Genomic DNA, 27622 nt, shown 5'->3' with positions numbered 1-27622 from the left:
TTTGAGAAGACTGTTGAAGAGATTCCCTCTCCCTGAAGCTTTAATGTAGTCTTGTTGGTGGAGCAGCTTGGGCCATGGTGAACCAGAGGGTCGGTGTCAGGGCCATCATAGGGAAAGCAATGCTCTGGGGCTGCCAAGGGCCATTAGTGAGGTCCCCCAGGGAAGTCAGTGTCTAAGGCTGGAGGCCCAGCTACCCTTCTCTGCCTGGAAAAGATCTTTCCTTGAGTTATTGCTTTGGCAGCAATATGTACCTAAGGCAGCTGGGATTTTTTTTTGGTTATATATAATATGTAATACATGTGTGTATTATTTATATTAATATATCTTATAGGTGCTATATATCATATAAATATAATATGTTATATATTATATATAAGTAATATATGTGCTATTTCTGACCCTGGTATTAGTTATATTAATTCTGTATTTAGCTTAAGTCATATTTAAAAGATGTAGAATATTCACCCCTTGACCAGCAAAGGATGAGCCTAAGGCCACTTTCATTATTGCAAGACTGGCAAAAACAACAAGCAAGGCCAGCATGGTCGTGCACACCTGCAACCCTTACTTAGGAGGCTGAGACAGAAGGATCAAGGGTTCAAGACCAGCCTCACCTAGTCTTGCAAAATCCTGTTTCAAAGGGAAAAAAAAATCAGGCTCGAGATAGAATGCCCCTGGTTCAATCCTCAGTACCCTACCCCCAACACACACACACACAAAGAAAGGAAGGAAGGAAGAGAATCCCACAAGTGGCTTGGGATACAAGAGCGCTTTTAAGAGCTCTAAGTAAGTTGCTTTCAAATGTCAATTATCATGGGAGGAGGAGGGTTCTCATAGGTGAGAACCTCAAGCTTAGTGAGACTGTCATTTTAAATTGAAACTTTTACTTGACCAGGTATGCTACCCCGTGAACATGTGATAATGGTAATGAACATGTGATTTTCATGATCACAAAAGCACTGGAAACAAGCCTTGAAGCTCCTTCCACCCAGCGTGTGCAGGAACACACTGCTCTCCAGCTTGGTGCCTGTCTGAAACTTGGGAGCAAGGGTTGAAGGGTGCAGTTCCTTTCTTTGTGGTTTCTACAGAGCTTGTAAGTGCTCTGTTACCAGAGATGTCCCAGCCAAAGGTCATGTTCTTTAAGATGATGTCTCTAAGTTAAAGTGTATTCATTGGGCTATTATGTAACTTTATTTACAGACCAATCAACCATTATTTGTGTTCTTTGGGATCTCTTTTGAATTGTCTTCCTCCCCTGCCATAAACTGAATGAAGGCCTATGGCGTTAAAACAACTTCAGAAATCACAATGGACTTTTTACAGAGGGATAGGACAATAGTCCTCTTTTCCTTTTCCTTTTTTAGAATAAAAATAGGCCCATTAAACAAAGATGTATTTGAATTAAGGTCTAAAATGTCCAGGTTTTTAATGTGAGACTGTAATACACTAACATAAAAAAGTTTGTTTTTTTTTTTAAATGAAAACTTTTTAAATAGTAAGAAGCCGTTCAGCTGGACAGATTGGACCAAGGCTGGAAAGTAAAAATTCTAACCCCCACAGTGGAATGCTGGGAAAGTTGGTTCATTCCAACCATTCTTCAGTTTGCTCACCTCCACCCCCACCCGTCCTGAGAACAGAACCCAGGAGAATTCTACCTCTGAGCTACATCCCCATCCCTATTTTATTTTTATTTTTGAAACAGGGTCTATCTAGGTTAATGAGAGTCTCACTCCTTTCTGAGGCTGTCCTCAAACCTGTGATCCTCCTGTCCCAGCCTCCCAAGTTCTGGTATTATAGGTGTGTGCCATCATGCAGGCTCAATTTGTTCACCTTTAAGGTAGAAGTAACCCTTCACATGATTTTGTGGGGATAAAAAGTTATCATAGGGCTGGGGTGTAGCTCAGTAGTAGAGCGCTTGCTTAGCATTAGATCTAGTTCAACCCATACCTCTATGTTTTGTTTTTGTTTTTTCAAGTTTAGTTAGTGGAAATCTTAGCTCTGTTTACTCAAAGGATTCCTGCAAGATCTGAATTTAACAGAACTAGATTTATATATCCCTCCCCAAACTGGCTACCAAAACAGAAACAAGTAGGAAGAGTCTCTGGGTCTCCAAAAAAAAAAAAAAAAAAAAAAAACCTCTTGCCCCAGAGCCAGTAAGTAGAGAATCTAAGCAATGTAATGTGAACGCGCATATTTGTAAACTCAGTTCTGCGGTTTTTTTTCTTCTCTTCTTCGATAAGAGATCAGCTGGAGGGGTGTGTCTCCCCCCCAGGAGTTACCCTACTTGACAAACTGGTCTCCAGAAATACCTTTCAGAATCTTATGGCACTCTCAGAATGAAACAAGCAGGAAGGAGGTTGGTCGCATTCAACTTAAATGCTTTTATTGACAATGTCTTGGAACAATAAGCAAACAGTGCTTAAATTTTTCATTCATATTCACTTTCCACATGTCAAAAGACCTCAAGGTAGAAAAAAATAAAATAAAAATATAAATATCTGAGAATCCATCTTAATAAATAAATTAAAAACACAATAAAACGTTTTCATGGAAAACTGTTAATGTCAGAACATTCAGACCACCTCAACAATGCATGATCAGCGACATTACGATGAACATTGACGTTGAAGAAACACTACAGTACGTGGATATAGCTATTTATTTCTATCTACTAGAAAATAAAGTCATATCTTTTCTTAGTTTAATATTGGTCATTTCTAATCAGAACACACTATTGCCAGGAACACAGTAGTTATTGTTAAAATCAGCTGCACTAGATACAATTTGAAAATATCCAGCACCAGGTTAATTCCAATAATGAACCCAATAGATTAGCTAATGCTATGAGAAGACTAAGGAGAAAGAGAAAAGAGACACAGACCCAGGCCTGGCTCAACATGCTACTAACTACCAGCTCTCAGGTGTGTCACTGGGAACAATACACACTCCATGCGTTTTGCTACATCTCCGGAAGAGGTTAGGACTCCAGTCCCCACGTGGAGGCTTTCAAGTCCCTGTGGCCCACAGCCTGGTGTGTTTCACGCACAGATCAGGTCTTCCCTAGGTCAACAGGAACCCTCGAGGGAAGACGTGTTTCTCCTCTCTGTAATGCACCAACTGGGGCAGTGGCACCTGGGGGCGCCGGCTGCCTCCCCTCCCTGCCCACTCACAGGGCCAGCAGCGTGGGGGAGCTCAGTGAGTCAGAGGAGGGCTCGTTGCTGCTGCTGCCCTTGCGGTGGGCAGCGGCGCAGCTGGGGAAGGAGTCAGCCTCGGGGTAGGTGAAGACGAAGGAAGACGTGTAAGTGGTGCAGCTAGGAGTACAGGTGACCACCGGGGTGCACAGGGGCTCCAGCTCCGTGACCATGGGCCCCATCCCCAGGGAGCCGCTGTGCAGGGGCTCCCAGTCTGCTGCATAGAAGGAACCAGACAGGTCCATGTCTGGCACAGAGCGGGCGGTCTCAGAGCCACTGGGCCTGGATGATGCCGGGAACAGGAAGTCTTCAAAGGGCTCAGCCTTCAGCTCCACGCTGCTGACGCTCTTGATGGGCTCCGCCGAGGGCTTGGGCTCAGGATCATTGAGGAGGGGCAGAGCGAAAGGCTCCTCTGACTCGGGGGTGGTAGCCTCGGGCAGGCCCCCACTCAAATCCAGGGAGGTCACAGACATCTCTTCCGGGAAGCCCAAGTCATCCGGGATCTTGCAGGCGGGTCGGTGAGCTGCCAGGATGAACTCTAGTTTTTCCTTTTCCTTCAGCAGGTTGGCAATCTCTGTCTGCAAAGCAGACTTCTCATCTTCCAGCTGGTCTGTCTCCTGGAGACAGAGAGATAAAGAGAAGCTTAAGGCACAGTCTTACTCAAGGGCCCGGCTCCTTATGCCCAATCTCCAACTTTGCCCCTAAGTTTTAAAAAGGAGTGACCCAAGGGCTCTACCTACCGCTTGGAGTGTATCAGTCAGCTCCCTCCTCCGGTTTCGGCATTTGGCTGCAGCCATCTTATTCCTTTCCCTTCGGATTCTCCTTTTCTCTTCTTCTTCAGGAGATAACTAAAAGAACAACCATAGAAAGAAAAACATTCAGTAACAGCGTCACCGGCTCCAGCTGAATCTGGCTCCCGCCTGCCGTTTCCTGGCACCTCTCTGTGAAGCCATTTCTAACCTGCAGTTGCAGGCTGGGTGTGACTTGCATTTAAAATAAGATCATCCCCAGCAAGGGAACAAAGGGGAGCCCAGGAGGCAGGAGGTAGGTAACTATCGCGGAGAAATTAGCAGGGCACTTCTGGGGCCAGGACTATCAGGCATCATTCCCGATGGGAAGGGCTTGGAGTCAGGGTTCAGGCCAGTAAGGGCATCAGCTCCCTCGCGGCTTCACCCTGTCAGTTGTGTCCCACATCCCCGCTGCTCCTCCCCAGCGGCCCGGGGGCACCGAAGAGCGCCTCACCTGTTCCACCTTGCCCCTCCTGCCGATGCTCTGCGCTCTGCCGCCGGTCATGTTCTTCACAACTCCAGCCCTGGAGTAAGCCCCAGCCGCGGCGGTGGCGACTCCGTAAGGGAGTGGGGCTCTGGTCTGCGAGGGGGCCACGGAGGAGACCAGGGTGGGCTGCACCAGCCACTGCAGGTCCGGACTGGTCGAGATGGCAGTCACCGTGGGGATAAAGTTGGCACTGGAGGCAGCCAGATCCGTGCAGAAGTCCTAAAACAAAACAGGAGAGCGGACGTGAGCGAGCATGTTCCAGACACAGGTGGGGCGAGCGGAATTAGTGCGGCTTGCTGCAAGGAGAGGAACTGCCCTGCCATAGACTGATCCTTTTCAATGCTTCTGATCTTGGATAAAAGCTCTCCCTTCTCCCCTAACAAGTCCGCAGCGCAGTGCGCGTCTCCTCCATCCCGCTGCCGCGTTCCCGTTATCCCTCCAGCATCACTCGCTTGAAAGGGGGTTTGTTATAAATATCCCTGACGTCTGCGCTGACGCAGGCGCCGCTCCGGAGTCTCCAGAATGAACTCGCTTTTTATCAATGAAACTGCCTTACACACCCGCCCGCAGCACCCTCCTCCCTCGGCCCTCCTCCGGGCTCCAGGCTGCCCCCGGGAGGGGGGATTGCCGCGCCCCTCCTCCCAGAGAGGCCAGACTCTAGTTAGCTAGTCTTTGCTTGGGACGCGTTTGCCCCGGCTAATGTCAGCGACAAGTCGCGGAACGCGAACCAGGAGCTGGCTAGGAAAAACCCGCCGCGGAAAGGGAGATACAAGCGTGCCTGCGCTCAGAACAAGTCCCAGGCGCCCAAACTACGGCTGCTGCCGCCGCGACAGCCTCCCTCCCTCCGGAGCGAAAGGGGGACCCTGACTGGTCTCCAGGGCGTCCCCCCACCCCGACGTCTCCTCCCCAGCGACCCCGAGCCCCGGCCTCCGGGCGCACGAAGCCCAGCTCACCTGCGCATTGACGGGAGAGCCCATGCTGGAGAAGGAGTCGGCCGGTGAGTGGTAGTAGGAGAGATTGTCCCCGGCCGGGGAGGCGCTGCTGCAGCGGGAGGATGACGCCTCGTAGTCGGTGTTGAAGCCCGAGAACATCATGGTCGCGGTTCGTGGGAGCGGGAGAGGGGCCGAGGGGAGGCGACAGGTGAGAGCGGTGGAGCGGAGCTGGGTGGGAGCGCGGTCACTGCGCGTTCGCTGCGCCGCCGCCGCCGGCTCAGTCTCGGCTTCTCGGTGGCTCGCTGCCGGTGCGGTTGGAGTACTAGGCGCAGCCACCGCTTTTATAAAGAGCATTTTATGAATGGACACCTACGTCACTGGGCGCAACCACTGTGGCGCCCGGGGGGAGACGCGCGCTACTGGGTGCCTCTGCGGCCGTCCTGCCGCCGCTGGGGCGCTCACACCTCCCCTTTCCCGCATAGCTATGTGTCTTTATTCTAAGGGCGTTTTGCAATCTGGGTCTTAGGGGTCTCTTGGACCCCTCCATATGGGACTTCGAGGCTGGCCCCCCCACGACTACAGGGAACGGCCGTGGAAACCTGCTGACGCAGATGTCCTAATATGGACATCCTGTGTAAAGGGGGGAGGGATTGACGGGAACTGCTCGCGGGCTGCAGCCAACACCGAGGGTGCAGCGCGGGGGGAGACGGGGGCCGCGGCCGGGGGAGGGGAGGCGGGAGGCAGAGAACGCCAGCGAACCTTCTCACCTGATTCAATGCGGACCCTTGTTCCCATGTCGGAAGGGATGGGGCGCCGGTGGCCTAGCATCGCCCAGAAACTGAGGATACTTCTGAGGCTCAAGTATGTAGGAGAAGCAGGTACAGGGCCCGGAGGGCTTGAAGCCTGGGCTCCAGGACGAATACCCCCTACTCCCCGATTCCCCTAGTCCTAGGTCAGCTCAAAATGTGGGACCCACAGACCCTCAGCCCTCTCGCCCCGACCCCCTCCCCCGTTCAAGCAATAATACGAGGACTGTGTTTGGAAGCAGAAAGTGAAGGATCCAGAATAAGAAGAGTACGATAGCCTACTTTATCTACGAGGCTGGGTTCATTCATTCATTCATTCATTCATGGATTTAAGAAAGACTGCGCTTTTATTTTCTTTTTTTTTTTCCTTTTAGTCATATATAGGCATATTAGTGTTACTGTCAAATCCAAGACACACTAGCCGATAAACATTGCGCAAAGCTTCTGTGCAAGGAGGTCTGAAGGGGTCATTTGCCCCGTTCCGTGCTTGGGCCGGGAGTGGGGCAGGGGGATTGCCTTATGTGGGCAGGTGGGCAGTTGGGGATTACAAGGTGGGCTGAGAGTCCTGGGAGCACGCGGGTCAGCGCTGGGGAGCTGGGGGCGGGGGCGGCGCTGGTCTCTCCCGCCAGGAAGCTGCGCCTACCGGGAGCCCGCAGCGGGTGATTTTCCAGCTCCGACTAGGAAGGGGGAGGACGGGGGGAGGGGGGTGCTGGAAGGACGTTGCCCAACAGCGCTCAGGCGGCAGACCCCAGGCGCGGCGGTGCGTCCTGGAAAATTAGCTTTGAGGGAGCAAGGTGCCCCAGAGTGCGCCACACCCCAGACACCCCCAGTCTCCTGACCCGCCGCAAAGGACAGCCAGGGTCACAGTGCCCCGGCTCGGCCCCGGCGTGCCCGCCACCTCTGGGGCGCAAAGCCGCAGACCCTCGCACAGCCCTGGGCCCCTCCCCCAGTCTGGCCGCGGTGGGCACCCATGGGGAGAGCTGGGATGGGGCAGAGGGTTCGGGACGCGCGGGGAGCGGAACCGCGCTAACCTGCTCGCGACAGGGCTCCCCGGAGCCAGGAGATCCGGCTATAGATAGTAACAGGGAAGCGGCTGTTTACAGCAACACAGCGCCGCCAGGGCCGTCGCCAGGCGACGCCGCGGCCGGGCGCCCGTCCGCCAGCCCTGCGGCCGCCCTCTGCTCCCCCGGCCGCGGCCTCGGCCCGCACGCAGCTCGCGCCGCCCCGCAGCACCCGTGGGCCCGGCCGAGCACGGCGCGGGGCTGGGAGCTGACCTCCATTCTTAGAGATCCGAACCCCGCGGGAGCCGGGAGGGCAGGGAGGCGGGGATTCGTGGAACTGGGCCACTTGCTATTTTTGCATTCCCAATCACAGGCAGAGGTGAAAACAGAATTTCATCATTGTATGTCATTGGTTTATATTGGTGGGAATTTAGGCGCGCGCGGGCAACACACTCCGTGGGGGGGGGGGCGACACAGAATAACACAGACTTCTTGGAGCTGCCCTAATCCTCAAGCAATTTTCCTGATTCTATCATCTGTCACGCTATCCTTGATTATTTAAGAGGAGGGGGGTATGGAGGCGAATCCATTTCTTCGCTTATTATTAGCTTCCAGGAAGTAGGTCAAGCTTTGGATTCCTGGGTCTGGCCTCGCCTTCCACTGCTGGACCTCAGAGTCACTTAAGAGAGAACCTAGAATGATTTGATTTTCCTCCCCTTTCCGTCCCAAGCAGCTCAGGCCTCCACCTAAAAGATGTGTCAAGATTTTATATCCAGGATTTATGTCATGCATCACTTATCCTGCCTGTACCAATTTAAAAAAAAAAAAAAAAAAGGTCCCTGGGTGAGCCTGTCCCCTCCAGAGAACTTAACCCTTTCCTTCCCAGCACCATTATGACCAGATCGTTGGAGACTTAATACATCCAGATTCCGAAAGGAAAGATCACACTTATCCTTTCATTCTTCTATTTATTTAACAAAGCACTAACGAGAGCCTCCTAGGGCCTGATTCTGGGCTAGGGGCTGGTGTTTATTGTAATAAACAAGGTGGACCCGTTCAAATCCTCAGAGAGAAAGCCCAGCCCCAAAGAGAAGATGGACTCGTCAGCAGAGGACTGAGCCCAGGGTGGCAGTGCATGCCTGTCATCCCAGTCCTTGGGACGACAGCATCTAAGTTAGCAATGCCCAGCCAGCAGCAGTGGGATGGGATATTACAATCGTAGACCACTCTCCTGCCTTACTCATATCTGCACCTGTGATAATCCTAAAATAGTCCCACTCCCAGGCTCACAAGCCAATGACACCTAGCACATGCAAAGCGAACACTCCATCACCAGCACCCGGGGAGGGGGCACAGCATAGCAAAAATATACATGACAGGAAAAAATTTATGAATAGAAAATAAAAAGTGAGCTGGGTGTGGTGATGCAGGCCTGCGATCCCAGGACTTGTGCGTCTGAGACATGAGGGTCTCAGGTTGGAGGACAGCCTCAGCAGGTAGTGAGACTCTCATCAGCCTAGTGAGACCTTGTTTCAAATGAAAGTATCAGGCTGGGAGTGTAGCTCAGATGTAGACTGCCCCTGGGTTCAATCCCCAGTACCACAAAATAAATAAGTAGGTAAGTAAAGTGGAGCTGATCCAGCAATGCCACTAGTGGGTATGCGTCCAGAAGGCATTAAAGCAGTATAGTAAAGGATGTCTTCACGCCCCTGTTCACAGCAGCTTCATTCACAACAGCCCAGGTAGGGAAACAACACAATTGTCCATCAACAGACAAACATTCTCAAAATGTGACATTTATAACAATAAGATAACTATTCAGCCTTATACACACACACACACAAATCTGGAGACTCTATTATTCACAATAGGATGGATAAACCTGAAGGACTCGGATGAGTGAAATAAGCCAGACACAGAGAAACAAATACCACTCCGTGTCACTTGCATGTGAATTGTTGAACTCAGAGAAGCAGAGAGTAGAAAGGTGTTACCAGATGCTGGGGGCAGAGGGTGGACAGAACACGGGATGCTGGTCGGTGGGTACAAAATTAGGAGGAGCAAGTTCCAAGATTTCATCACACAACACCATGACTGTAGTTAATGTTGTATCTTTCTTTTTTTTTTTTTTTTTTTGGTTCTGGGGATTGAACCTAGGAACATTCTACCTCCAAGCTACATCCCCAGCCCTATTTTTCATTCTTTATTTTGAAACAGGGTCTCAGTTGCGGAGGGACTCACTAAATAGCTAAGTTCACCTAAGTGAACCTGCAATCCTCCTGTCTCAGCCTCCCAAGTACTGGGGTTACAACTATGTGCCACTGCACCAGGTATGAATGTCTATTTCAAATTAACTAAAATAAGATTTTAAATGTTCTTATTACAAACAAATTATAAATATTTGACGTAATCAAAATGCCAATTACTCTAATTTGATCATTTCAGTGTATACAAGTATCAAAAATATCTATTTGAACCGGACATTATGTAGCACATGCTTGTAATCTCAGCAACTGGGGAGGCTGAGGCAGAAGGGTCCCAAGTTTGAGGCCAGCCTGGGCAATTTAGCAAGACCCTGTGTCACAATAAAATTGAAAAGGGAGAGGGGTGTAGCTAAGTGGCAGAGCACCCATGTCTGGGTTTGATTCCCAATTAACTCCCCCAAATTTTAACTATCTCTTTGTGTCCCATAAATACATACAAATATAATGTTAATTAGAAACAAAACAAAGCGAAAAAGGAGGAGCTTACACAACAAAGCCTAAAAATAAAAGCATATGAGAGCCCACAAGCAAAATTATCTTTGCCACTTGCAAAGGTCAGAATGACTTGGAGACAGGTGTGGGTGTGCCCCGGCGAGTGTAGTGCTGGCTGGCTCGCAGCAGGACAGGGATTCCGTGTTCTGGACAAGTCTGTGCACGTAACGCCAGAACCTACGCACTGGGTGATCACTGCGTGCTGATTCCTTCTATCTGGAGATCCAAAAGTTAAAAGGAGCACAGAAGCCGGGCGTGGTGGCGCACGCTTGTAATCCCCGCGCTTGGGAGGCTGAGATAGGAGGATCACACAGGTTCAAAGCCAGCCTCAGCTACTTAGTGAGGCTCTCAGCAACTTAGTGAGACCCTGTTTCCAAATAAAATATAAAATAGGTCTGGGAGTATGGCCTGGAAGTAGAAAGCCTCTGGGTTCCACCCCAAGTACCACCAAAAAATAAAAAATAAAAAATAAAAAAAAAATAAAAGGAGCACAGAATCTCTCCGTAACCCAAATTGAAAACAAGTTCATGTTTCTTCAAAACCAGTCAAGGTCCCTTATCACATACAGGCTTTTCCCATTTTGCACTCTCCTTGTAGCGACTGAATTAAGAGACCTGGCTCGCTGGGTGTGGTGGCACACACTTGTAATCTCAGTAGTTGGGAGACTGAGCTAGGAGGATCACAGGTTTGACGACAGCCTCAGCAAGTAGTGAGACTCTTGTCAACCTAGGAGACCCTGATTCAAAATGAAAATAAAATACGGTGGGGGTGTAGCTCAGAATGCCCTGGGATCAATCCCCAGTAACACACACACACACACACACACACACACACACACACACACACACACCTGGCCCACATTGACCTGTTAATAACTCTTGAAGCCGGGCGTGTTGGCACATTCTTGTAATCCCAGTCTTTGGGAGGCTGAAATAGGAGGATTGCAGGTTTACAGCCAGCCTTAGCTACTTAGTGAGGCCCTCCACAATTTAGTGAGACCTTATTTCAAAATAAAGAGCTAAAAATAGGGTTAGGATATGCAGGTCAGAGGTAGAATGCCCCTTGGTTCAATCCCTGGTACCGCAAAAAACAAAACAAAACACAACTCTTGAAGTCGGATATGCATCATGCCGCCGAATACCGTTACAACATTAAATGAAAGGCTGCTGTCTTATGCCGCCTACGTAAACGCTGCCGCACACAGCCTGCCCCCAGCATGTAGAAGTCGTTGTTTATTTGGGGAAGTGTGGTCTAGTGGTGAAGGGTTGTGGTCGAAGCATGGGACCAGAAGTCAGGAAGATGCCAACACCAAAATCAACTCCTCAGGAACTTGGAGAAGTCACTTCTTAGACTTGTCTGACAACTTTTGGCCCCTGTCTTTTTCATGTACTGATATTCACTAGGCAGCTAGCACAGTGCCTGGCACATAGTAGGTGGTCAATAAAGAGCTGTTCAATGAATAAAGGAATGCCTTCAGACGAGAACATGAACATGGATGACTCTGTATGTGAGTGTGTGTGTATGTTCGTGCGCACGTGTGGGGGGGTGTGTTTGTGTGGGTGTGTGTGTCTCACTGGGATTGAACCCAGGGACACTTTACCTCCAGCCCTATTTTTATTTTATTATTTTTATTTGTTGTGGTACTGAGGATGGAACCCAGGGGCCTTCTATCTCTGGACTACACTCCCAGACCTATTTTTTTATATTTTATTTGGAAACAGGGTCTCACTAAGTTGCTGAGAGCCTCACTAAGTAGCCGATGCTGGCTTCGAACCTGCACGATCCTTCTGTCTCTGCCTCCCAAGTACTGGGATTACAAGCATGCACCACCACGCCCAGCTCCTATTTTATTTTTATTTTAAACAAGGTCTTGCTAGGTTGGTAAAAGTCTCACTATTTGCTGAGGCTGTCCTCGAACCCACAACCCTCCTGTCTCAGCCTCCCAAGTACTAGGATTACAAGCGTGTGCCACCATGCCTGGCTAGATGACTGTTCTTGATGGGTACTTAGAAAGGAAATAGATGATGTTCTTTAAATTTTTGCAAAGGCTGTTAGGCTTAGTCTTTTATTCTTGAGTATGAATGGGCAAAAATTGGGAAAGAGAAAATAATAAGACATTTGGGCTATTTTCAGCCGGTGCAGCCGATGTGTAACATCCCAGTGGTTCATGACGAAAGATTAAACTCACCCTTGTCCTCATGCCCTATGAGAAAGTCAGTGTCTGTACATAAATACCACATTGTCTGCAGTGACAATGACCATGTTAGCAGCGCCCTTTAATTTATTCATTCTAAATGTCCAGACCCAACAAGGGGGAGGAGCATTCCCCAAGTCCTGCAGGACTCACGCACACGTGAGCTCAATGCGGGGTCTCAGGGGTCGAGGTTACTTGCCCTATGCCTCAGATTGTGAGCAAAAACATTGGCCCTATTTAGAACATCGGAGGCACCGAGTTCCCACCGCCACCCCCCACGCGCATGCCACCACTGAGACTAATTAGCACTAGTGATTTAGCCTCTTTGGGAAAAATTGTTTTCATTTGGAACAACTCTTGGCTTGTTGACAGGAGATGATGATTCAGTGGGATCCCCGTCCTGCTGCTAATGTGAGCCTTTAAACAAAGCTCTGTGTGGTCCCTGGGACACGCTCCATCTGGAGCTGAGGAAACCAGGGTCCAGCTATGATGCCAAAGACTGACACGCTTCAGTCGAAGCCCGTGGTGTCCTCGCTGCCACCAGCAGGGTTGCACGCTACCCTTTCTGTGAATTGAGCACACCAGCAGCAGGCAAGCCAGCGTCCTCCAGGCTGTCAGCTTCTCAGATGTCCTGGGCTGACCTCCTGTGTCTCTGGTGGCCTTAGCTGCTGGAATCCCGAAGGAACCCCACCTACGTCACTAAACCTATAGGGCAACACACCCTGAGAAAGCTCCGCTGCTGGGCTCCCATCCAAAGAGAAAAATCTCACAGTCGGCATGGGCAGGGCTGTGGGTGGATAGAAAGGATGGGCACATGACGTGCTCAAGGTATTAAAACACCTTACCCACCATCTTGCTCAACAAGACAGATTCTTTAAAGAGACACCGACTGCTGTAATGCCACAAAAATTCCCCTTTCCTAAGCCAGGAAAATCCTGATCAGTATATAGAAATTCAGAGTTCTGATCTATATATCATAGTTTCACCCTTAGATGTGATAACTTTTTGTGTTAGTGTAGTGATGGAGTTAAAAAAAAATAAAATAAAAGCTTTTACGCTGGGTGTGGTGGCGTGCATTTGTAGTCCTAGCGACTCAGGAGGCGAAGGCCAGGATCAAACGTTTGAGACCAGTCTGGGCAGCTTACTGAGACCCCATCTCAAAATAAAAAAGGCTGGGAGTGTAACTCAGTGGTAGAGTGCCCTGGGGTTCAATCCCCAGTACTACAAAAATAAAGGAAGAAGGGAAAAAAGGAGGGAAGGGAAGGAAGGGGAGGAGAGGGAAAAAGAAAGCGCTCTCAGTTGTGACTCCCAGCTGAGAACTGATTTTTCTCCGCTGATGTTTTGCCTGGAGGATTGCTGGTGAAATTCCAAAAATAAATCTACTAAGAATTTTGCCTTCAGTCTCTTGGTCCACCCTGAATTGTGAAGTAATCAGCTAAGATGAGAACAGATCACACAATGAAAGAATCTACTCCCTTCGGGGGGGGGGGGGGCTGAATAAAAGCATCGTCCTGAACAGACCTGCTGTCTGCCTCCCCTCCTCCCAACCTGTTTAGAGTCCAATTTATGAAATGACACTTGGGAAAAAATCTATACTCCCTCCCAAGGTCTCCAAGTCTGTCTGTGAGTCCAGCTGCTGCCTAGCCTTCGAACCACCTCCTCCTCCTCCTCCTCCTCCTCCTCCTCCTCCTCCTCCTCCTCCTCCTCCTCTTCTTCTTCTTCTTCTTCTTCTTCTTCTTCTTCTTCTTCTTCTTTCTCTCTCTCTCTCTCTCTCTCTCTCTCTCTCTCTCTCTCTCTCTCGTAGTAATATTGATTGGGAATTGAACTCAGGGACATTCTACTTCCAAGCTACACTCCCAGCCCTTTTTATTTTTTTATTTTGAAACAGGATCTCTCTAGGTTGTTGAGAGTCTCTCTAAGGTACTGAGGCTGTCCTCTAAACTGTGATCTTCCTGTCTCAGTCTCCCAATACTAACAGGCATGCACCACCGCACCTGCTCCCACCTCTTGGTGACCCGGTCTGCCTCACTGCACTCCAGCACGCTGGCCTTCTTGCTCTTCCTCAAGTGTGCCAGGCTGGTTCCGCTGCTGGCCTGTGTTCCCACCCACCCCTCTTGCCTACAGATCTCGATACACTGACTCTTCCTCATATTGACATTTGCTCAGGTATCACCTTTTCCAGGAAGCCCTCTCTGCCCTTTGTACAATGGCTGCGTCGCTCCCCCTCCTTGGCCTCCAGATGGTGACCTGGTTTTCTTGACGACTGAGCACTTACCACCATGATACTCTGTTTATGTATGTCTTCCTCCACTAGACCAAAAGCTTCTCAAGAACACATGCTCATCTGCCTTACGTAGTCTGCATCCCTCCTCAGTGCCTAGATCCTGGTACATTTATTGTTCCTAGAATGAATACGTGTTAAATAGAAGGCTGGTCGGCTATTGTCTTTGTGGCTGAGAGGGCAGCATGGATTCCCCCTTTTGGACAAGAGACTTCAATGGGTAACTTCTTGCCTATGCCCACCTCAGGTGAGGGGAACCAAAATCCTGTCAGCACTTTGATTATCAGGTGTTACCATGCCAATAGTTATCAACACAAGGGGCGCACCCATCCTGCATCCACCTCAGACCTGTCACACAGGAGGGTATGAGGTACTTACTGCATGCTAAATCTATACCCACCCAGTAACGATGCCAATTAGGCATATTGTTTGCAAAATAAGGGTTTTATCCTTATTTTTTAATTCTTATAATAAAGAATTTTAAAAATAGGGCTGGGGGTATAGCTCAGAGGTAGAGTGCCCCTGGGTTGAACCCTCAGTTCTAAACCCCCCCCCCAAATATACCAGTATGCTGAACTTATGCCAGGATAAAGGTTCCACAAAGGAAGAGCATCTTCTAACGAACATTTGATAAGCATGATAAGGAACCAAGTGAGGAGGCACACACCTGTAATCCCAGGGCTTGGGAGGCTGAGACGGGAGGACCATAGATTCGAGGACAACCTCAGGAAGTAGTGAGACTCTCACCAACAGTGAGACCCTGTTTAAACACACACACACACACACACACACACACACACACACACAAAGAAAAAAAAAAAAAAACCAGAATAGGACTGGGAAAGCCAGGCATGGTGGCGCACGCTTGTAATCCCAGCATTTGGGAGGCTGAGACAGGAGGATTGTGGGTTCAAGGACAGCCTCAGCTACTTAGTGAGGTCTTTTGCAACTCAATGAGACCCTGTTTCAAAATAAAGAATAAAATAGGGCTGGGGGTGGAGCTCGGAGGTAGAGTACCCCTGGATTCCAGCCCCAGTACTGCAAAAAAAAAAAAAAAAAAAAAGAATAGAGTTGGGAATGTAGCTCAGAGGTAGTTTCCTGTGTTCAATCCCCAGTATGGAAGGAAGAAAAGGAAGGAAGGAAGGAAGGAAGGACGGAAACAACAACAAAAACCCCTTTGCTTTCACCTGGACCCTGCTTGCCGTGAATGGGGAACGTCACAGCAGGTGATGGGGGTTCATTTGCTACTTGGCGCACTTAGCATCCAAGTCCAGTTCATCTCGCCTGCGGCTCCAGTGTCTGAGCTTAGACCTTGGAGTTGAGAGCATCGAGGGGTTGTGAAATAAGCTGGGGAGATGGGGGGACAAAGAGCTGATGTTCTTCGACTCACACTCTTCTCGGTGGTCCACAAAAACAGGCTCCCCAAGTGACAGCTCCAAGCCACGGTGAATAATACACACATTTGTAACCCATTTCTGGCCCATATGGTAAAATGGCCAGAAAATAATGGAGAACACCAAAGGGTTTCACATTAAGTGGTTTTCGATTGTATAGTTAGATAAGAGAAGCCCTGAGGTGTTTATATCACACATCTAGTTGAAATTAATTTCGTTGTATTCTTATCAGATATCCCGAGCCAGCTTTCTATTTTTCCATTGGTTTCAGAATTCCCTCCAGGGAAGAAAGAGGTTTCACATGCTTCAAAGTATTATTTCCTTGTACAAGAGCCAGAAAAAACAATTAGCTACAGGTACTGGGGTAGGGAGGGCCTCTGCAAAGTTAATCCTGTTTTAATTCAAGCTGTGCAGAGGCAGGTATCCTGTTCTTTTTTTTTTTTTTCTTTCTTTCTTTCTTTTTTTTTAATTTTTTATTGGTGCACTGTATTCATACACCGTAGTGGGATACAAAGAAAACTTTTGTAGACATACATGCACACATCACCCAGTCAGCCCCACCCGATCCCCACCCCATTCTCTCCCCATCCCTCCCTCCCATGCTTGGCTTAGTGGTTGACATCTAGTATTATAGCAATTTATCCAAAATTAAAAATGATAATCTCACATAACAGTTTCATTTGTCTGATACCAAGCTTTTGATAACATAAATATAACATTTCAATATTTCTTTTTGCTTTCTTTCTTACCAGAGAATATTTTTTTCTTTTTTTTTCTTTTTTTTTGGTGAAACTATCATATATTTATATATTTATTTTTCAGAAAAAAATCTATCCTAATATGGAATATGGATTCTAGATACCCAAAACGATCTCGAAAAAGAACAAAGTTAGGAGATGTATATTTTCTGATTTCAAACCATATAAAGCTACAATAATTGAAACAGTATAGTACTGTTCTAAAGGCAGATATATAAACTATTGGAGCTAAATAAAAGCCTAGAGCTAAATTCTTCCATATATTGTCAAGTTATATTTGACAAGGTTTCCACGAACATTTAGTGGAGGAAATAATAATCTTTTAACTAAATAATGTTGAAAAATTAAAATTACATGAAAACATTTCAATATTTCTTTTTGCTTTCTTTCTTACCAGAGAATATTTTTTCTATTTTTTTAGGTGAAACTATCATATATTTATATATTTATTTTTCAGAAAAAAAATCTATCCTAATATGGAATGTGAACTCTAGATACCCAAAACGATCTTGAAAAAGAACAAAGCTAGAAGATGCATATTTTCTGATTTCAAACCATATAAAGCTACAATAATTGAAACAGTGTAGTACTGTTCTAAAGGCAGATATATAAACCATTGGAGTTAAATAAAAGCCTAGAGCTAAATTCTTCCCTATATTGTCAAGTTATTTTTGACAAGGTTTCCACGAACATTTGGTGGTGGAAATAATAATCTTTTAACTAAATAGTGTTGAAAAATAATACTTACATGGAAAAGAATAAAATTGGACCCTTACCTAATCCCATATACAAATATTAACTCAAAATAGATAAAAGACCTAAATATAAATCTTAAGACTATAAACTTTTAGAAGAAAATCTGGGTCATAAAACCTCACAACATTGAAATTGGCAGTGATTTCTTGGATATGATTTCAATGGCACAGGCAACAGAAGAGTATACAACTCCCTAAAAAATAAAAAAATATTGTATATCCAAAGACAATGTAAACAGAGTTAAAAGTTACTAATAGAATGGGATAAAATATTTCCAAATGCTATATCTGAAGGTATATTAATATTCCAACTAGAAATCCTAAAAATTAACAACAATCAAAGCAAACAATACAATTTAGAGATAGGTAAAGGACTAACATAAATAATGAATCTTCACAAATTACCAATCTTAGTTGTCTGTTGGATGGAAAATCTTGTTTCTCTGGTTCTGGTGTGTGTTACCTATTTCTTCTTTGTAGTTAATCTCTTTGAGTATTTTCTCTAGCGCTGGTTTTGAAGACATAAATTCCTTCAGTTTCTGTTTGTCATGGAAGCTTCTTATTTTTCCATCTAATTTGATAGAAAGTTTTGCTGTGTAGGAAATTTTTGGCTGGAAGTTGTTTTCTTTCAGAGTTTGGAATATGTTACTCCAAGCCCTTCTGGCTCTCATGACTTGGTTTGGGAAGTCTGGAGTGATTCTAATTGGTTTTCCTCTGAATGTCACTTGGCCCTTTGTTTTTGTTGCCTTTAAGATTTTCTGCTTGGCTTCCACATTGGTCATTTTGACAATTATGTGGCGTGGGGATCCTCTTCTCCGGTCCTGTCTAAAGGGAGTTCTATAAGTTTCCTGGACCTGTGTATCAACCTCTTGCTCTATGTTTGGAAAATTTTCTGCTATTACTTCCTTGAAGAGATTGTTGATCCCTTTGGTTTCACTTTCTTTTCCCTCCTCTATTCCAATTATTCTTAGGTTAGCTCTCTTAAAATGGGCCCATATTTCTTCAATGTCAGATTCCTGCTGTTGGATATTTTTTTCTAGATTAGAAACTATGCGTTCATTTTTGGAATGATCATCTTCTAAGAGCGAGATTCTGTTCTCCATGTGGTCTAATCGGTTGTTCATGCTTTGAATTGAGGCCTTTACTTCATTAATTGCATCCTTTATCTCTTTTTGGCTCTCTCTGAATTCTTTTCGAAGCACCTGTATTATTTCTACAGTTATTTTCCTGATTTGATCTTCTAGAAATCTCTGATTTTCTGTTTTATCGGGTTCTGATGTTGTGGGGTTGTGGGCATTCATTGCTCCAGTGTTATTCCTCTTTCCCATGATTTCGGAAGTTTGTGCCTTCTCTGGGTTCTTCCCTTGGGTCACTATGACTTCGCTTAAGGTGCTCTGGATCTCGAGTCTGTAGTATCTCTGACCCCACTACTCCTTTACTGGGTTGTATCACAGAGTCTCCGACCCAGGGAGTCGATAGAGGCTGCTTTAAACTATGGGGGGTGCCAGGTTGCACGTTCTCCTATGGTGTGATATCTCTGCTCCCGCCACTCCCCCACTGGGTTGAGTCCCAGGGAGTACAGTACTGGGATTTCTCCTCTGTGGCCCGCAGTTTGACTCACTGTTTTGAGTACGCAGATGTAGCTGTACTGGACTCGATGAATTCACTGCTGCTGCCGCCGGTGACAATATGGCGCCACTGCTACGCCCTCGGCCGTGAGACTGGCGTATTTTTTCTTCTCTGGTTTTGAGTTCCACTCTGAGTCCCTGCAGCGTGTGCTGAGCTCAGCCACTGGGAGCTTTAGATGTCCCTGCGCCGAAAGATCCTGCCTGGCTGTTCCGCAGCGGCTCGCCTCGGCTTGCTGTAGCCGTCCGGTGAATTTGCCGCTGCCGCCGGCAGTATGGCGTTGCTGCCGCGTCCTTGGGCGTGAGGCCGGTGTATCTCCTCTGTGGCTCTGAGCTCTGTTCTCAGTCCGCTTTCTCTCTGGAGCCTGGTGATTTTTTTGTTTCTCTGGTGATGGTGTTTTCTGGCTATGAAAGGCGCTGATTTTGTGGTAATGGAGATTGGTTGTTGGCGGGGCTCTTAAGCCCCGCTTTTCTTGGTTCCATCTTCCCGGAAGTCCTCCAGGTATCCTGTTCTTTAAGCTTCATTTAACACCTTTGTTGAGTACCAACTATGTGCACGTCATGAAGATTCATAGTAAATACACACAAGCTTCCTCTTAAATTGAAGCTTACATTCTAGTAATGAATAAACAAGAAAACAAAATAAACATCAAATAAAAGGTAGTACACACCTATAATCCCAGTATTTAGGAGGCTGGAACAGGAGGACAACAGGTTTATGGCCAGCCTCAGCAATTTGTGAGACTTTGTTTCAAAATAAAATAATAAAATAAGCTGGGGATGGAGCTCAGAAGTGGAATGCCCCTGGGTTTCATATATCACACACACACACACACACACACACACACACACACACACACCCCACACGTAATTGCTGCGTGAGTTATTAAAATGAAAGGATGAAGCGGGGCATGATGGCACACACTTGTAATCCCAGCATTTGGGAGGCTGAGACAGGAGAATCTGAGTTTGCAACCAGCCTCAGCTACTTAGTGAGGGACTTTGCAACTCAGTGAGACCCTGTTTCAAAATAAAGACTAAAAATTGGGATGGGGGTGTAGCTTGGAGGTCAAATGCTTCTAGAGTCCATCCCCAGGACTGCAAAAAAATAAAAAATAAAAATAAATAAATAAATGAAAGGATGTGCCAGGCATGGTTGTGCACACTTATAATCACAGTGCTTCGGGGCTGAGACAGGAGGATCACAGGTCATGGTCAGCCTCGGCTGCTTAGTGAGGCCCTCTGCAACTTAGTGAGAACCTGTTTCAAAATAAAGAATAAAAATCCAGCTGGCTGTGTAGTTCATAGGTAGAATGCCCCTGGGTTCAATCCAGTACTTCAAAAGAAAAAAAGGAAGGAGGGAAGGAAGGAAGGAAGGAAGGAAGGAAGGAAGGAAGGAAGGAAGGAAGGAAGGAAGGAAGGGGAAGGAAGGAAGGAAGGAAGGAAGGAAGGAAGGAAGGAAGGATATGTTGTAAATGAGCAAGTTAGTGTTTTGTTTTGTTGTGGTTTTTTTTGGTGTGTGTGTGTGTGTATGTGTGTGTGTGTGTGTGTGTGTGTGTGTGTGTGTGTGTGTTTGGTGCTACTAGGGGTGGAACCCAGGGGTTTTCTACCTCCGGGCTATACTCCCAGACCCATTTTATATTTTATTTGGAAACAGGGTCTCACTTAAGTTGCTGAGAGCCTCACTAAGTAGCTGAGGCTGGCTTCGAACCTGCACGATCCTCCTGTCTCAGCCTCCCAAGCGCGGGGATTACAAGTGTGCGCCAATAGGCCCAGCACAAGTTTGTGTTTGGGATTAGTGGAAGGAGGTGGCATTGCCATGGGAGGTGAGTGATAAGAAGGAACTGGCCTTGAAGGACAGGGAGTAGAGCATCGTTCTATGTGAGGTTCAGTAACCATAAAACTAAGTGCCGATCCCCCATATCTACACCCAACTGTGCTGCAAAGGGCACCTCCAACTGTACTGGCCTACAAATCAACAGTTCTCCCTCCCTAGACCTTAAATACCAACTTTGGATCAGTGCTACCAAATTTGGAGATTTCCCAGCTCCTTCTCACGCAAACACAACCCATTCTTCTTATTGATGGCACCATACTAGTGTGATCGTTGGTGAGATCTTTCTCCTTATCTTAGAGCATGGTGTGTGTGTGTTTGTGTGTGTGTGTGTGTGTGTGTGTGTGTGTGTGTGTGTGTGTGTTTTACTGGGGATTGAACCCAGGGGCATTCAACCTCTGAGCTATGCCCCAGCCCTATTTTTTTTTTTAAAGGGTCTAAGTTGCCGAGGCTGGCCGTGAATCTGTGATCTTCCAGTATCAGCCTCCCAAGTACTGGGATTACAGGCATGCATTACCACACCGGCTGCTTAGAGAGCCTTAAATGAAAGCAGTGAAAAACAGTGAGATAAATCGTCCTAACTCAGTCTTTGAGGACTTCCAGGGCCCTTTTTTACAGGAATTTGAAAACAGGCGCATTCCACCTTGCCCTCCTTGGAGAGCCATTGACAATAAACAGAGTTCGGCTTAGAATGTGTGCTGTAAAACAGCAGAACACTGACCAAACCAAGCTTTCTCACCCACTGCACCACTCCCCTGGATTCTGCTGCTCCTTACGCAGGGATGAAGGTTCACTCGGGAGCAGGGTTACAAGGCACAAAACTCCAGGCATTCATTTCTTGGATTCTTTGTTATTTTGACTGCACTGGAGACGATTCCACAAGCCACTATCAGAACCCACCCATCTTCAGTTCCTGTAAATATTATGTCTACTCTGAACTATGTGAACTATTTCATAGCTGGAATTTGAACCAGGCTGTGAAAATGTGCTAATGGGAATGACATAAGGAGAGCATGTGAAATCAGAGAGGGGAAAAAAAACAACATTTTTTTCAGTAGCAAAGGGAAAAGTGGGCTCAAGTGTGATGTGGCTCCCTTGAGAGGGCTTATCCCCCATCCGAGGGGGCCATTCAGCCCCTGCTTGATGACTGAATCCAGCAGCAAGTGTATGCTGACACATTCTTGGGGCACTAGGGTGACTTTCATTACAGGAAGGACAAGAAGCCACTTTCATTTCCCAGAGAGGTCATTTCTGTCCTATTTGATATTAATTGTTCCAGGCAAGGGAGACCCACCCGGGGAAGCTGAGGCAGCCTCTAGCACTGTCAGTGATGCCTGGGAAGGGGGAGGGAATCTCTAGGCCACTGCTGCCCTGTATCCTGGAGCCCAGAACTAAATTCAATCTGATTGCAAACTTCCAATGCAGGTATCACCTCTATCTTTAGCAGTCCCAGCCTCTAGAATATTTGTGAAAAGAATTTCCAGACATAGAATTAATGGTTCTTAGTATGATATATGTGCTTCCTGCCCCCACCTTCCACTCTTTGCTCAGTCCATCCTATTCTCCGTCTAGATCTCAAACCTCAAATGCAACATCCTCATTTACTTCCCCTGAGCACCCAGGCTGAATTAGGAACTATTTATTGATTTATTACTGAGGATGGAACCCAGGGGCATTCTATCTCCAAGCTATACCCCCAGTTCTATCCATTCATTCATTCATTCCTTCATTCTGTTTGTGGTACTGGGGATTGAACCCAGTACCACAGTACCTCTGAGATACACCCCCATCCCTATTTTTAAATTTTGAAACAGGGTCTCACTAAGTTGCTGAGGGCCTCACTAAGTTGTTGAGGCTGGCACAAACCTGCAATCCTCTTGTCTCAGCCTCCCAAGTACTGGGATTACAAGCATGTGCCACCTTGCTCAGATTTTTAAATTTTATTTATTTATTTTTAATTTTTTGGTGCTGGGGATAGAACCTAGGGGCATTCTATCTCTGAGCTATGCCCCTAGCCCTTTTTATTTTTGTTTTGAAACAGAGTCTAGCTAGGTCGATGAGTTTCTCACCACTTGCTGAGGCTGTCCTCAAACCTAAATTCTCCTGTCTCAGCCTCCCAAGAACTGGGATTACAAGTGTGTGCTACTGTGCCCAGCTTCAAAAATACTTTTTTTTTTTTTTCGGTGGTATTGAGGGTGGAACCCAGGGCCTTCTACCTCTAGGCTATACTCCTAGACCTATTTTACACTTTATTTGGAAACAGGGTCTCACTAAGTTTCTGAGAGCCTCACTAGCTAGCTGAGGCTGACTTCAAACCTGTGTGATCCTCCTATCTCAGCCTCCCAAGTGCTGGGATTCCAAGCATGTGCCACCACGCCCAACTCAGAAATACTTTTTGAATGAGTGGAAATCATAAAAACTAACACTTGTTGAGTGCTTGCTCAGAAATTATGCCAAGTGCTTTACAGAGATAATATTTAATATTTACCACATTTCAGTGGTGAGATATTATTATGCCATTTTGGTTGAATGGGTTCAATTTTTTTTTTGTTGTTGTTATTGTAGAAGGGATAGAACCCAGGGGCAGTCTACCTCTGAATTACACCCCCAGCCCCCACTTTTTTTTGGTAACAGGGTCTTGCTAGTTTGCTGAGATTCTCTTAACATTGCTGATGCTCTCCTTAAACCTGAGATCCTCCTGTATCAGCCTCACATGTACTGGAATTATAGGCATGCACTACCATGCCTGGCTCAATAATTTTTTAAATAATGATCTCATAATTTTTCTTAGCTTATTTTTTTAAAGGGGTTCCTTTTTTTGTCTCTTTTGGAACCGGGGATCGAACCCAGAGCACCACACCTGCAAAGCAGGTGCTTTGCCACTGAGCTACATCCCTGCCCCAATCTCATAATTTTTGAATCCACAGTGGATACCTGGATCAGCATTTTCTTCAGTATAGTAGGTATACTCTGGTGACCTAAGTGAATTACCTCCCTTGGTACCTATCAGGGAGTGTCTGATAAGAGAAAACATCAGTCTCATGAGCCTTAATTATGCTTCTGTTGCTTAGAATTCAATTATAGCCCCAGCTTCTAGATGCACTGGGCTTTGGAGCTATGTATGCATTGTACTGATTGCTTTGGGTTCATATGCAGCCACAGAACATATAAAATGCTTCCACTCTAAGAGAGGAAACAGAAGCAGGAAAACAGTACGGGCTGAGGCTTGCTCAAGGCTCTGGTTACTCTGGCTCTCCCAGTGTCTCTGGCCCCTGACTCTGCCACTAGTTGGAAGGCGGGCTCAGTCCCTCCTCTGGGAACTATGCCAGTTTCTACCAATCAGCACCATCTGATGACTGAACCAGGCTTGGAGCAGTCAATAATCCCACCTCCCCAGGCAGAACCTCAAGTGCTCAGGTGGGTGGGACATGGTCCAAGCAAGAAATGGACTGAATAAAAGCAAACTGATCTGCCCTAGAGTGGAAGGAATTACAAGAGAAATACTCAATGTATCACGTTCCTGAATCAGTAACCCATCCTGGCGAGATTATATTACTCCCCTTTACTTTACAATAGAACCTGGTGACCAAAGATGCCTGGTGTGAAAAGTGATCAGAATGATTAGGAAAATTAATTTGTTTTGCAGTACTAAGGATTGAACTCGGGCATTCTACCTCCAAGGTACACCCTCAGCCCTATTTTATTCTTTATTTTGAAACAGGTTGCAGAGGGTCTCACAAGTAGCTGAGGCTGGATGCAAACCTGCAAACCTCCTATCTCAGCCTCCAAGTACTGGGATTACAAGCAAGCGTCACCACACCCGACTGGAAAATTAATTCTTGGGTTAAATTTTTACCTCTCTGTTCTTAATTTCTTTGGTATCATCCATGGGTACCAAAGAAGGAATACAAAAGAAGAAGAAATTGTCAAAGGAAGATAGGGAAATCAAAGACAAAGAAGGGAGTCTCCATACAGCATAGAGCTTCCCTTTTGTCTTAGGTTATGTACTTTTTTTGTATGTGTGGTACTGGGGATGGAACCCAGGGGTATTCTACCTCCGAGCTACATCCCCAGCCCAATTTTTTATACTTTATTTGAAACAAGGTCTCATGAAATTGCAGAGAACCTCACTAAGTATTTGAAGCTGGCCGCAAACCTGTGATTGTCCTGTCTTAGCCTCCCAAGTACTGAGGAGTGCAGTTACAATGACAAGTGTACGCCACCACGCCCGGCTCTTAGGGTTACGTCCTTTTGACTTCTGTAATATTAAAATGTCCTGTCATAACTTGGGTGTGGTGGCAAAAGCCTGTAATTCCAGTACTTGGGAGGATGAGACAGAAGGATCCCAGTTTTGAGGCCTGCCTCTGCAACCTAAGGAGACCCCCAGGAACCTGATGACAACTTGTTACAAAATAAAAAGGGCTGGGGGGGGGGAGCTCAGAAGTAGAGCATCCCACTGGGCGTGGTGGCGCACGCTTGTAATCCCCACACTGGGGAGGCTGAGACAGGAGGATCGCACGAGTTCAAAGCCAGCCTCAGCTACTTAGTGAGGCTCTCAGCAACTTAGTGAGACCCTGTTTCCAAATAAAATACAAAAAAGGTCTGGGAGTATAGCCCGGAGGTAGAAAGCCTCTGGGTTCCACCCCCAGTACCACCAAAAAGAAGAAGAAGAAGAAGAAGAAGAAGAAGAAGAAGAAGAAGAAGAAGAAGAAGAAGAAGAAGAAGAAGAAGAAGAAGAAGAGGAGAAGGAGGAGGAGGAGGAGGAGGAGGAAGAAGAGGAGGAGGAGCATCCCTGGGTTCCAGTCCCACAACTCCCTCCAAAAATAGTCCTGTCATTTATTAAATGATGGTGATAATAATTAGTAATTGTTGTTCAGTAAAATTAAAAGTCAGCAACCTATTCTCCAACTTAAAAACAAACAAACTTTGCTTGCCCTTATAATCCAGCAGCGTGAAAGCCCAGTTTAGTGGCGCACGCTTGTAATCCCACTACTTGTGAGGCTGAGTTAGGAGGACCGCGGTTCGCAGACAGCCTCAGCTACTTAGTGAGGCCCTCAGCAACTTAGTAAGACCCTGTTTCAAAATTAAAGAATAAAAAATGGGGTCTGGAGTGTAGCTTGGAGGTAGAATGCCCCTGGGTTCCATCCCCAGTACCCTCCCCCCAAAAAAAGCCAACAGCATGAGAATTGGATTACTGTACAGTGGTGGTTTTGAAGACCTGTGTGAAGGTAATGAAAACCCCCATACACACCATCTGTGGGTAGACCTATAGTCCACTGGGGTAGGCTCTTGTTAGCAAAGGGCACAACCGTGAGGACTGGCTTGATTTAAATGATTATCTTGTTTCTTGGACCTGCCCAAGAGCCCACTGCTCCTATGAAGCACCATTTCATTTCATTCCTGTCCAGGAAGAACATGTCTAGGTCTGGGAGTATAGCCCAGAGGTAGAAGGGCTTCCAGGAACCCCAGTACCACCACCAAAAAAAAAGTAGGGTTGAGGGTGTAGCTCAGAGGTAGAATGTCCCTGGGTTCAATCCTCGGTACCACAAAAATAAAAATAAAAAAATAAAAAGGGAGGGGACTAGCTGAGCATAGTGGCACACACTTATAATCCCAATACTTAGAAGGCTGAGACAGGAGGATCCCAGGTTCAATGCCAGCCTCAGAAAGTAGTGAGACTCTCATCAACCTAGCGAGACCCTGTTTCCAAATAAAAATTAGAAAATAGGGCTGAGGGTATAGCTCAGAGGTAAAATGCCCCTAGATTCAATCTCCAGCACCATTAATTGATTGGTTGATTGATTAAAATGGGGGAACTAGAGCTGGCCATGGCACACACCTGTAATCTCAGTACTTAGGAGATTGAGACAGGAAGGTCACAGTTTGAGGCCAGCCTTGGCAACTTAGTGAGACCCTGTTTCAAAATAAAAAGAAGCTGGGCGTGGTGGCACACGCTTATAATCTCAGCATTTGGGAGGCTGAGACAGGAGGAGCGCGGTTCGATGACAGCTTCAGCTACTACTTAGTGAGGCCCTTTGCAACTCAGTGAGACCCTGTTTGAAAATAAAGAATAAAAAATAGGGCTGTGGGTGTAGTTTACATAAATAAATAAATAAATAAATAAATAAATAAATAATAAGGCTGGGTATGTAGCTCAGAAGCAGACCATACCTGGGTTCAATTCCCAGTACCACAGATTGGGAGGGGGTACAAGGAATGCAGCTCAGTAATAGAGTGCTTGCCTAGCATGCACCAGACCTGGACTCCATCCCCAGTGCCACCACCACCAAGACAAAAAAAGGACACTTAGAAAAAACACTGAAGCTTGGAAGTTATAATGGATGCCCTTGGACAGGGCCATAAATCTACAAGTCTGGTTCATGTGCTAGAGTCAAATCTAGGCACTTAGAGATTCTGACATCTTCCACCTCCCTCCCTCTTCCTCATCCATACTGAAAAAAAGAGGATGCCCTCAGTCACCTCTCCCAGCTTTTCAGGCCATCTAGAATGTTAAATGTAAATATGCCTCATTACTCCCTTGTCGGTGTAACTCGGATATATTGCCTTTCAGAGACTAAGACACTGTATTCCTGGAAACGTAAAAAGAGATAAAATTAGAAAGGGATGTTTGATGGTCTAAAAAAATGATCTTATATCAGACTTTCAAATATTCTCTGGCAGTATCAGGACAGAAGGGAGACTTGCCTGGCACTTTAATATATTTACCGAGTAAATAGTAGGCACTTGCAGTTCCTGACTTAATCAGAATGAAGTTCATTATGATAAAGAGCTGTGCCCTTTGGTCCTATTTGCATTAAGC

At 46.5% G+C, this 27622-nt stretch overlaps 1 protein-coding gene across 1 annotated transcript; it reads right to left on the bottom strand.

The window, feature by feature from the left end:
- Window positions 1-3166: 3166 nt before the first annotated feature.
- On the bottom strand, window positions 3167-5560 carry FOS (Fos proto-oncogene, AP-1 transcription factor subunit; the record flags this gene model as incomplete). Its single annotated transcript, XM_080708312.1, has 4 exons — window positions 3167-3808; window positions 3932-4039; window positions 4434-4685; window positions 5420-5560. 4 exons carry the CDS (start codon window positions 5558-5560, stop codon window positions 3167-3169), a joined length of 1143 nt encoding a protein of 380 aa, XP_080564438.1.
- Window positions 5561-27622: the final 22062 nt, after the last annotated feature.

This window comes from Muscardinus avellanarius (assembly GCF_963383645.1).
Source record: "Muscardinus avellanarius genome assembly, chromosome: 12".
Classification (NCBI taxonomy): domain Eukaryota; kingdom Metazoa; phylum Chordata; class Mammalia; order Rodentia; family Gliridae; genus Muscardinus; species Muscardinus avellanarius.
The sequence above is the reverse complement of the archived record's forward strand: the minus strand, read 5'-3'. Positions and strand labels throughout refer to the sequence as shown.